The sequence below is a fragment of the Dermacentor andersoni genome, chromosome 5 (genome assembly GCF_023375885.2).
Source record: "Dermacentor andersoni chromosome 5, qqDerAnde1_hic_scaffold, whole genome shotgun sequence".
In the NCBI taxonomy this organism is placed as follows: domain Eukaryota; kingdom Metazoa; phylum Arthropoda; class Arachnida; order Ixodida; family Ixodidae; genus Dermacentor; species Dermacentor andersoni.
This window is the reverse complement of record NC_092818.1, coordinates 92894573-92906767: the sequence shown is the minus strand read 5'-3', so window position 1 is coordinate 92906767 and position 12195 is coordinate 92894573. Positions and strand designations below refer to the sequence as shown.

Below are 12195 nucleotides of genomic sequence, written 5' to 3'. Positions count from 1 at the left end.
TAAATGCTAGGGAACGGGATATGTTACCGCACGCTGCTCGCCAGGGCCAGCGCACGAAAACTTGCTACGCAATGATGGACAGCGAGGTTAAGATTGTTTTATCAATTATAAAGTGGCATGTTTAATATAAGTCCCGACCATGCACTTGCGACCTCCTGGATATCAAGCCTGACATGTCTAGCGCCAAAATTTTCAAACACTCATTTCTAGTTAAAGCAATAGAAGATTGGAAAGACGGAGGTATTTTAACGTGCAAATTCGATAGCGCGTTTTGAAAGAAATTGTAGTTCCTACTTGTATAATTCTGGGTTCTGTGATGCTGATATATGTTGTATGCTGTTAAAGCTGTTTATATATTGTAAATGTATCGTTTTAGTTTGTTATAGTTGGTATTAGTTCCATCTGCCTTATGCTATATATGTACAGGTAGTATGTATGTCCCATGCATTGTGCAATTGGTACACCATCTGTACTGTTTAGCTTCTTTTTTTACAATTGCCGCTTGTATTTTGTGTGCTTGCTTTCTGTCTTATTTTTTGAATTGACGCACACTCCCTGTAACAGCCCTGGTGCACAGCAATGAAAACAGATCAGATAAATCAAAGGCACTTTATTTTAATCCATTTCAGTCCCACGGCAGCCGCTGCTCAGGAGTCTGCCGTTGCTCCCGTCGGAGGCGTGTCCCAAGACATGGTCCAACTGTAAGTAAAAGATCTGCTAAGCTTTGCGGAACCTCGCGGCAGCGTAGCACAATGCACAAAATGAGCGGCGCTACAGCGCGCAGACTATTCTCGCGAAGTTAGCTTCCCTCTTTCTCCCTATATATGCACATCACTTGTCAGCGTGTGTTGCCGCATGATAGTGCTAAGTGCAAGGCGAGTGCGCGATCCACTCGACGCCGAGAGCTCCAACTGTTACGTGCGCGACTCCTGGCTGCAGAGAAAGCGCACGTGCGAGAAGGCAAAGGAGCATCACTTCGTGACAACACGCGTACGTCGCTTCATAGTTATGCTATATGGCGTACTAAGAAAGTTGATTGCGTAAAGCATATTGCCTTGTGTGGCGTACATGCGAACCGGCGCTCATAAAGCTGCTGCGCACCGTCGATTAGATACGGGCCTCTGTTCTGACCTCAAAGCAATGAAGTGTGCGAGATTTCCGGTACCCGTGTTTTGCGTGGGCGGAGCCCAGTGGAGCGGAGACATTGTTGCTTCTCCGGATGAACTTGGATTACCTCAGGTTCTTTAGCGTGTACCCAATGCATGGTGCACGAGCGTTTTCTCATGCATCCCCATCGGAATGAAATCGAACCCAAAACTCTGCGCTCAGCAGCGAAACACCATGGCCATTCAACCACTGCGGCGGGTTAAGAAAAGCATGGCTGATTTCATCATCATCATCATCATCATCATCATCATCAGCAGCAGCAGCAGCAGCAGCAGCAGCAGCAGCAGCAGCAGCAGCCTAGTTACGCCCACTGCAGGGCAAAGGCCTCTCCCATACTTCTCCAACTACCCCGGTCATGTACTAATTGTGGCCATGTTGTCCCTGCAAACGTCTTAATGTCATCTGCCCACCTAACTTTCTGCCGCCCCCTGCTACGCTTCCCTTCTCTTGGAATCCAGTCCGTAGCTCTTAGTGACCATCGGTTATCTTCCCTCCTCATTACATGTCCGGCCCATGCCCATTTCTTTTTCTTGATTTCAACTAAGATGTCGTTTACCCGCGTTTGTTGCCTCACCCAATCTGCTCTTTTCTTATCCCTTAACGTTACACCCATCATTCTTCTTTCCATAGCTCGTTGCGTCGTTCTCAATTTCAGCAGAACCCTTTTCGTAAGCCTCCAGGTTTCTGCCCCATATGTGAGTACTGGTAACACACAGCTGTTGTACACTTTCCTTTTGAGGGATAGTGGCAACCTACTGTTCATGATTTGAGAATGCCTGCCAAACGCACCCCAACCCATTCTTATTCTTCTGGTTATTTCAGTCTCATGATCCGGATCCGTGGTCACTACCTGCCCTAAGTAGATGTATTCCCTTACCACTTCCAGTGTTTCGCTACCTATCGTAAACTGCTGTTCTCTTCCGAGATTGTTAAACAGTACTTTAGTTTTCTGCAGATTAATTTTCAGACCCACCCTTCTGCTTTGCCTCTCCAGATCAGTGAGCATGCATTGCAATTGGTCTCCTGAGTTACTAAGCAAGGCAATATCATCAGCGAATCGCAGGTTACTAAGGTATTCTCCATCAACTTTTATCCCCAATTCTTCCCACTCCAGGCCTCTGAATACCTCCTGTAAACATGCTGTGAATAGCATTGGAGATATCGTATCTCCCTGTCTGACGCCTTTCTTTATAGGGATTTTGTTGCTTTCTTTGTGGAGGACTACGGTGGCTGTGGAGCCGCTATAGATATCTTCCAGTATTTTTACATATGGCTCATCTACACCCTGATTCCGTAATGCCTCCATGACTGCTGAGGTTTCGACTGAATCAAACGCTTTCTCGTAATCAATGAGAGCTATATATAAGGGTTGGTTATATTCTGCACATTTCTCTATCACTTGATTGATAGTGTGAATATGGTCTATTGTTGAGTAGCCTTTACGGAATCCTGCCTGGTCCTTTGGTTGACAGAAGTCTAAGGTGTTCCTGATTCGATTTGCGATTACCTTAGTAAATACTTTGTAGGCAACGGACAGTAAGCTGATCGGTCTATAATTTTTCAAGTCTTTGGCGTCCCCTTTCTTATGGATTAGGATTATGTTAACGTTCTTCCAAGATTCCGGTACGCTCGAGGTTATGAGGCATTGCGTATACAGGGTGGCCAGTTTCTCTAGAACAATCTGACCACCATCCTTCAACAAATCTGCTGTTACCTGATCCTCCCCAGCTGCCTTCCCCCTTTGCATAGCTCCTAAGGCTTTCTTTACTTCTTCTGGCGTTACCTGTGGGATTTCGAATTCCTCTAGGCTATTCTCTCTTCCACTATCGTCGTGGGTGCCACTGGTACTGTATAAATCTCTATAGAACTCCTCAGCCACTTGAACTATCTCGTCCATATTAGTAACGATATTGCCGGCTTTGTCTCTTAACGCACACATCTGATTCTTGCCTATTCCTAGTTTCTTCTTCACTGTTTTTAGGCTTCCTCCGTTCCTGAGAGCCTGTTCAATTCTATCCATATTATAGTTCCTGATGTCCGCTGTCTTACGCTTGTTGATTAACTTAGAAAGTTCTGCCAGTTCTATTCTAGCTGTAGGATTAGAGGCTTTCATACATTGGCGTTTCTTGATCAGATCTTTCGTCTCCTGCGATAGCTTACTGGTTTCCTGTCTAACGGCGTTACCACCGACTTCTAATGCGCACTCCTTCATGATGCCCATGAGATTGTCGCTCATTGCTTCAACACTAAGGTCCTCTTCCTGTGTTAAAGCCGAATACCTGTTCTGTAGTTTGATCCGGAATTCCTCTAGTTTCCCTCTTACCGCTAACTCATTGATTGGCTTCTTGTGTACCAGTTTCTTTCGTTCCCTCCTCAAGTCTAGGCTAATTCGAGTTCTTACCATCCTGTGGTCACTGCAGCGTACCTTGCCGAGCACGTCTACATCTTGAATGATGCCAGGGTTCGCGCAGAGTATGAAGTCGATTTCATTTCTAGTCTCACCATTCGGGCTCCTCCACGTCCACTTTCGGCTAACCCGCTTGCGGAAAAAGGTATTCATTATCCGCATATTATTCTGTTCTGCAAACTCTACTAATAATTCTCCTCTGCTATTCCTAGAGCCTATGCCATATTCCCCCACTGACTTGTCTCCAGCCTGCTTCTTGCCTACCCTGGCATTGAAGTCGCCCATCAGTATAGTGTATTTTGTTTTGACTTTACCCATCGCCGATTCTACGTCTTCATAAAAGCTTTGGACTTCCTGGTCATCATGACTAGATGTAGGAGCGTAGACCTGTACAACCTTCATTTTGTACCTCTTATTAAGTTTCACAACAAGACATGCCACCCTCTCGTTAATGCTATAGAATTTCTGTATGTTACCAGCTATTTCCTTATTAATCAGGAATCCGACTCCTAGTTCTCGTCTCTCCGCTAAGCCCCGGTAACACAGTACATGCCCGCTCTAAGGTGGTTTTTTCAATGGTTTTCTTTTTTTTTTTAGCTGGCGGGCTTCAAGTACCGATAACACGGTGACTTGTGCAGGAGATGCTTGATCTAATACATCCAGGGCTTAAAGGGCCCGTCACCAAGCCGCCATAGCAAATTTTGGTTATACGCTGGTAGTTCTCACGTGTCCTCTAGGGAGTGTTTTGCCGCAAACATTTTTCAAATCGGCTCATTAATAGCCCAGATATACATATTTTAGTGCCACGAACTCTTGATTTCACAAGGCGTGTTCCACTGCATAGCGAGATTCTCCAGTCGCCCCGTCTAGCCTCCGCAAGCGAAATTCCTTCCCTGCGTTCTCCCATATCGGACTTCGAGGATCGCGTGACGCATACGTCACAGGCCCCGCCTTCATATTTCTTTTCTCCTCGCTTTTATTTCTTTTGCGGCGCTGCGCATTTTTGCTGATGGCGTCGCGCGCGAGCTGTTGTCTCGTTTCGCGCAGCACACGAATTTGCGTGCTTTGCACAAGGAAACATGACTAGCGGTATGATTCAGTGTTACACGAATACTGAGGCAGAACAAGCGGATCGCAGAACATTATCACGCGCTGGAACAAGACAGAAAATTTGAGAGTTTTGGAACCTCCGCACGTGACTGAACGGCCGTGGGAACAAGCAGACGAAGCGGAAGTACGTCTCTCTTGCTTCGATGCGAAGTGAAACAAAAAAAGACGCAGACATTCCGTTTGTGTGTTTTATTATTTCTTTAAACTTCATTTCGTCAATTCAAGCAGCAGATCACACAAATAACAGATGTTGCCTTGAAAATTCTCGAAGTCACGTGTCACCACGAGCGTCGTCACACTGCGGACCCGACAACGTAGATGTAGGGACGCGACTACGTCACCGTCTGGCTTGAAGCGCGGTCGCCACGAAATGGCCACGGCGTTCGGGGTGAAATTTCATACCTTTCCGCGGCGCGTAGCGATGTAATTCTTTGCAAACACGATCGTTAGCGCGCATTGTATGCTCTGCGCTTGTCAGTTCAAAACGGCCAGAACTGGTGAGGGGCTCCTTTAAGGTCCAAAAGGACACAAGGCTTCGAGCGCGTTAAACCGTGGCAGAACGGCCGATAGCGCCGCGCGTCAGGCATTTCTCACCTGCGGCAGTGCCTGTTGTAAGACTTGGGGCCGGGCATGTCAAAAGGGGTAGCTGGACCATGCCGTCGCCCGACTCATCCGCGCTAAGGACGTAGTTGTAGGGAGGAACCTGTTCTCATCGAGAACGAGGAATACTGGGTTTATAGACAGTACCTACACGAAGAGTGGCTAACGTTGTATCTCATAAGTCTAACATGACTCAAGTGAAGTACACACCGAGGAACCGAAAACGTCTGCTTGAGGTAGGCGTCTTGGAAGTATTTTTCTCCGGCAAGACCCACAAACCTGACTGCCCCTTTAGGGCTATTGTTTCTGAGAAGAAGACATGGCAGATGCAAGTAGGGCACTACCTGAAGCGCCATTTAGGCCAGTTACCCCTAGATGACCCTTTCCTTGTGCGGAGCTCTAGAGAAGTCGTGCTGACTTTAGAACAAGGAACTTGGAGCAATGTGTACGCGTTTTCACTGGACGTTGAAGACCTGTATTATGCGATTCCTCATGACGGAGTGCTCAGTGCCATTAGGAACAAAATCGAAGATTTTGGTGAGGTTAGGTTCAGTTGTGCAACCGGAGTGAATAGCGGCCAGTTTTTAGAACTGTTAAGCTTTTATCTTCATTGCACTGTCGTTAGTTTCAAAAACCAACACTATGTACAGCGCAAGGGCATTTGCATTGGATCGTCACTCGCTCCCATTCTTTCAGACATTTTTCTCAGCGCCTTTGACAAGTGTGTAAACAGCATTCTGAATCAGTCATGTGCTCCTTCTATAATGAGGTATGTCGATGACTACCTCGTGGTTGTTAACGACGTTCCAGGGTCTAGGCTAGATGACACTGTAGAATCGATAATTAACACATTTAGAAATGCATCGGAGGCTCTAAACTTCACGTGCGAAAGGCCTTGTAATAACAGCATTCGCTTTCTGGACCTCAATCTCACTCTGATGAACACGCATGTCTGTTTCGAATACCAGCCGAGGTTGAACAAGCAGCTAATCTCATACGACACTGCGCACTCCAAGCTAGTAAAACGAGGAGTTGCAATGACTTGTCTAAAAGAAGCACTAAACAAATCTTGCAGCCACAAAATAGAAATCAGTTTCAATAACCAAGTTTCAAGGCTACGCCTAGCCGGTTTCCCTTCACTATTGATCTCTAGCGTTTGCAACAAGCTTCTTCAAAAGATCAAACAGGCAAGAGAGGGCACTAACACAAAAAAGCCATTTGATAGGAAGAGATTACATCTGATTCCTTATTGGCACAGGGTATACCACAACCTCAAGAAGGTGGCACAAAGGCACAGTATCAATCTTCTGTTCAGTGCACCATGTAAGCTGGCCAAGATATGCCCTACGATGACAAAAGCAAAACCCGAACCATGCTCTAAGAAACATGCAGCGCAGTACACTGCTTGCAAAAGTAATGTCGTATACGAGATACCCCTAAGTTGCCAACAGGTTTATATCGGTCAAACCGGACGGTGTTTTAATGAAAGGGTGCGTGAGCACAATTGGGCCGTAAATAACAATGCGGGGGGCCATCTGGCAGAACACTGTAAACGTCACAATTGCCGTCCGTATCTTCGCGACACCAGGTTTCTGGCATGGTCTAGAGATAGACTAGAAGGGGAGATATTGGAAGCTTTTTACATTGCAAAGGCCGAGGGCACGTGCATTAGTTGCCTTTCAGTGACGCTTACCAAAAAGGAGATAGCTTTTCTGAAGAGATAGGGAGGTCGTGATGCCACGATGGGCCATCCTTGGTTGCATCTATTTAAAAGTTCTGTTTCTTCAAAAAACATTTAGTTGGAAGTAGCGCCTTGTCTGTCGTATATGTTGTTCTTTCGTCCTCGTCTTCGTAGCGCTCTCATTTTTCGTCAAGTATTAAACCCCTTCTGTCCTCCCTAGATCCCTGGGTCAGAGAAACTGCTGTGCAACCTTCGTCTAATCGGAGCGTCCAACGTCATCGAAAGACCCGCGTTGAGGGCTAGGCTTCACACACTCGCTCCGGCACCTTTGTTCACTGAACACACAGAAAGAAGGGGAGCCTCGTAGACAGGTGCTCTTACGCTTGACTCAAGCTGGCGCGCCTTGGTTCCTGGGATGACCCAGCAGTTAGCTGGCGCGTCTGTCAAACGACCGTAGCGGTGACCGCAATTCGTGAGGGAACGCCTTAGAACACCCTTTTCAAGAGGTTTCTTTCTCCCATTGGTCTGTGAAGGCGACAGCGAACCAACAAACAATACTCGGTCTGCCACACGTGTCTCGCCTTGCTGGTGCCGTAGGACTGTCCGAGGGGGCCGCATTGTTGGCTTCGAGAAGCGATTCGTCGCAGCGGTGAGGAGAGGCTAGAAGGTCACTACCCCCGCTGGCCGATCGTAACACTGTTTCCCTGCCAATAGAATTCTGGGCACCGGTGGCGCTGTTGCTTAAGTGCAGGGTGTCACCTCGTTCCGGCCTCGGTAGGGATCATAAACGTCTAACTTTGAAATTCGGGAGAAATACTAACGAAAAACAGGAAACAATAGCATCAGCATTTCTAAAAATGAACGAAAAGCAAACAGAGATTGCAAAAAGCATAGAGAAGAAAATGCAGGCGTTTCCTACAACAGTCTGGGCATAGTAGGAACTGGTAGACGTTGTGCAGAAGGAAATAATACAGACAAATAAAAAAGAAACTGTTGTATTGGAAGGAGGAAACCATGTATATGGTGAAACAAGGAAAGAAAGCAAGCTATAGAAAAGCGTAAGCAGACGTCTAGGGATCATCGAGAAGCCAAAAAGTTGGGATTACACGAAGAAGAGGTTCTCCTTATAGGGAACAAATACCGTGAAAACAATAGGGTGGCGAGTGAGCTCGTGTAAGAGAAAATTAAATATACAAGTGAACATTGGGTGCGTAACATGTGCAAGAGAGACAAAGGCGCACCAAAAATATTCTGGAGCCATGTTATAGCACTGGGAGACGATGCGCTGCGGCACATGAGAAAAGGTACTGGGATAACTTCGGCACGAAATAAAGCGTAGTTATGACTTAAACAAATTTACAAACAACAGAGAAGCCTGAGAAACCAAAATTTAGCCTAGACAGCTTTTATTGAAAAAAAAATCAGAAGAAAATATCCCTAATAACATGACAGTAGGGCCCAATGAAATCCCAACACAGCTAATTGAAAACCTCGGTCCAAAAAGTAACGCATTGCGCACTAATGCCATATAGCAAGTGATTAGAGCGAAAAAAATTCCAGGTGGGATGTCGTGAAAGCAAGGTGAACCTCATCTACAAAGACAAAGGTAATAAGGATGAGATGAGCTCGTACAGGTCTGTTACAGTAACGTGTGTGATATATAGAATGGCAATGCAAACCATAAAATTGGCATTGTCGAAGTGGGTGAAGAAAAATGATGTACTGGAGGAACTCCAGAATGGGTTCAGGCCAAGCAGACGCTTAGGGGATAATATGTTTGTATTAACTCAGTGCATAGAGATTTCATAGAGTAGACCTTTATCGGTAGCATTTCCAGATATTAAAGGAGCCTTTGACAACGTATAGAGGGAATTATTAAGCACGAAGTCATAGAGGACGATTTCGTAGAACTAATGAGGGAGATATATAGAGGCAACCGAGTGCAAGCTGTAGGGGAAGGCTGAATAGGTAATGAATGGTGGCAATTTTCCAAGGACTGAAGCAAAGATGTCCTCTGTCTCTATTGTTGTTCGCGCTTTATATTAAAGGCATAGAAACGCGACTGGAAACCAGAGAATTAGGGTTTGATTTATCCTACATACATATTGGAGAAATGGTGCAACAGAAGTTCCCTGGACTGATGTGTGCGAACGACGTAGCAATACTAGCGGACAATAAACGAGATTTACCGAGGCTGGCAAATATTTGTGGCAACGCGGCAACAAATAAAGGCCTGATGTTTAGCATAGAGAAATCGGGAGTTGTGATCTTTAATGAGGAGACGCGTAATTATGTGGTGTCAGTTCAACAGCAAGTCATGCCCATAGTCAAGCCATATAAACACCTCGGCGCACACATAAACGAAGGAAAGACTTACTCAAGCACCCACCAAGGGAATCCGTAAATAAATGGGAAGCGGAATGCTGCAATAGTGAAACAAAGAGCACTGTGGGGCCACACTAAATATGAGGCGGTGCGTGGAATCTCGAAAAGAGTAATGGTGCCAGCGCTAACGTTCGCTTTCTACGTTGTGGAAATAGCGATCAAAGCAGCGCACGAGCCTGATTTCTTTACATTTGCAAGTACACGGTCACCTCTCGTCTCCCGCTTTAAATAGAATGGAAACTATGCTGCGGTGACCTGAAATTTACGCACTCCTGATTTTGGTACCAGGTTCTCGATCTCCGTGGCATTTCGCCACTTCTTTATGCGCGCACTGTACAAAGTCAAGAGCGGTTCATTTAATGTCGCTATCGCCAGAACTGAACAAGATTGAATTATGGAGACCAAAATCAGCATCGTATCGACTTAGCGTGATCGAGCCGATGCCCGCACGTAGTGGGTGTACGGGCACGAACTGATCGACTGTTGGTAGGCCTTCCTCTAAAAAACTCGACATCTGGACTATCTCGGCACTGACGGCTGGCAAGGGCCGACGATCTGGAACTTCGCAAGTTTCCATTCATTTTGAGCACGACTAAATATATACAAAATCGCGTTGTCGGTGTGATGTTTTCGCTCTGTGGTTGCTTACACAATGACTGACCGAAAGATAATCCGCAGACTGGTTCGGTCGTCGGTACGAAAGCCTGTTACACTGCGACGAGTCGCTGTGACAAAATGTGACAGAATGTCTCTCAACGACACAGTTTACACACTAGTCGGCCTAGTGCCGGTGTCGTTGTCGTGTTGGCGTAGGTGTCAGGTAGGCCTAGTGTGACCGGACCTGCCCTTGCTATACATGGCAGCCTTTCAAAGAGAAATATTGTCATGTACATTAATGTAGCACGAAGTTACATTGCATAGCTTCGTGCTACATTAGGATGGATGACAATTTTTTCCCTGTTATGATACTTCCTCCACCTTGCGGGATGCGCAGAACTACTTCGCCATATGGCATCCTTTAGGACACGGAAAAGTAACATCACAAGGCTGATGGCTCTCTCGGCGGGCGACGCAAGTACAGCACACTAGCACCACGTAACGGCAGCTATATTTCCACGCGGCAAAGAGCACGGCTACAACAGCGGGCTCAAAGCAGATCACAGCAGCTGGGCGTGTGCGCGTATACACCGGCGGTCCCCAACGGTGTTTGCGCTGCTCTATTATATTACAAAATATACCTAACACAATTTTTTTAAGTGTGCTTGAACCTTATTTTGCATTTCCAGCCTTTAACACAGTTCGTACGGATGTAAAAGGCACTCTTAACAACTAAAAACATGTTCTATAGAAGATTCTCGTATATAATTCTGCTTTGGCTTCGAAATCACTGAGTACACTAAGCACACTTTAATTATTCGTAATGTAAATGAACTTTTACAATTAAACACTTTGCGGTTCCTGCCGGCGTTGATCATCATATACAGCAATTTGCTATACTACTGGTGGCATATGCGGTGGTGTGGACTTACACTTACGATGCTTATGTGAGCATGAACCTATGTGGGCGAAATATGGATGAAAGCTCATAGCACGCCTCGATACGTTCTTTTTCTGCCTTTTTCAGTTTCAAGATGGTTGTAGAAATGCAGAAGGATGGCAATGAGCAAAACAGGAAGGCGATGGATGATATGCGAATCACGCAGATGCAATTCCTGGGAACCGTGAAGGATGCTATGGTGGAGACATCTTCGATGGTCAAGGACGCACTGGAGACGGTGACCAAGCAAACTACGGAGCAGGCAAGAATGCAGCGGGAGACGTTGACGGCCATACAGCAGACCACGCAGGCCGCGACCAAGACGAACCAAGAGGCGATGAGCGCCATGCAGCTCAACATGGCGGAGACGCGCAGGATGAATTCGGAGACGACCGAGTTTGTCCATAAAAGCATTGCCACTATGCTAGAAGAACAGCGGAGAAGCGCCGAAAAAGTGGAAAAAAGGTTGCAGCCAGCCCCCAAGGACGATTGCGTCATCCAATGATCGTACGGTGGAAGCAAATAAACATCGGAGACAGCAACTTTGCCACCTTTGCTGAACAGCAGCCATAAGATCGTTCCTGTAACACATCTTTTCTACACTGACAGAATTGAGAAGTCCAGTGCTTTTCAATAGATATATATACGCAAAAATTTGTGAAACCAACATAAATGCTATATAAGCCCAGGGTACATTTTGCCGCTTTCACCTCACATCTGGCATGGCACTCGACACCAATGTTGGTCTTCGCTGCACCCGCGGCTTAGCTCTCTGCCCTGTAGCATCCCAGTTCCATAATTCCATTAAAGTTTCACACTGCTGCCACGATAAGATCTGGCGTGTGAGGAAGTTACAATACTAGCCTTCTCGGAGGTTATTAACAGCTGCGAACAAAAACGCCTCAAGCATGCAGACACGTCTGGCTGTGTGTTCTGTGTACTACCCGGACAAACAGCAGTGGTGGACGCAAAGTAACCTTTACCATCAACTCACCACTCTCGTATTGAACAAAACGCTGAAGAAATTGAACATTCGCCGCCAACATCACCGCTAATTATCGTCAATCAAAGAAAACAGCACAGGAAGCTTCTCTTACGTCGATTCCCACAGTGCGTGGGATCCGCATAATTTTTTTTAAAGAGAGCGTTTCACTTAGTTGTCACCCCTTAGCGCACAATAGAATGAAACAAAAAGTTTGGCCGATATCTACGACATGGTGCTCATGCTACTTTCTGTGACGTAGACGACATAAACGGGGTGCTGGAAAACGGGCTGTGAATCTGCTCGGATACCAAGTACGATCCGCA

The 12195-nt window shown here is 46.2% G+C and overlaps 1 protein-coding gene across 1 annotated transcript in view; it reads left to right on the top strand.

Moving 5' to 3' along the window:
* LOC126532014 (uncharacterized) overlaps positions 1 to 11429 on the top strand; it is a 47691-nt gene extending 36262 nt beyond the window's left edge. The window contains exons 4-5 of the mRNA XM_050179715.3: positions 630 to 701; positions 10975 to 11429. Coding sequence (XP_050035672.2) covers positions 630 to 701; positions 10975 to 11392 — 490 coding nt within the window. The 3' untranslated portion in view covers positions 11393 to 11429. The remainder of the gene's footprint in view (positions 1 to 629; positions 702 to 10974) is intronic.
* The last annotated feature ends 766 nt before the right edge of the window (positions 11430 to 12195 follow it).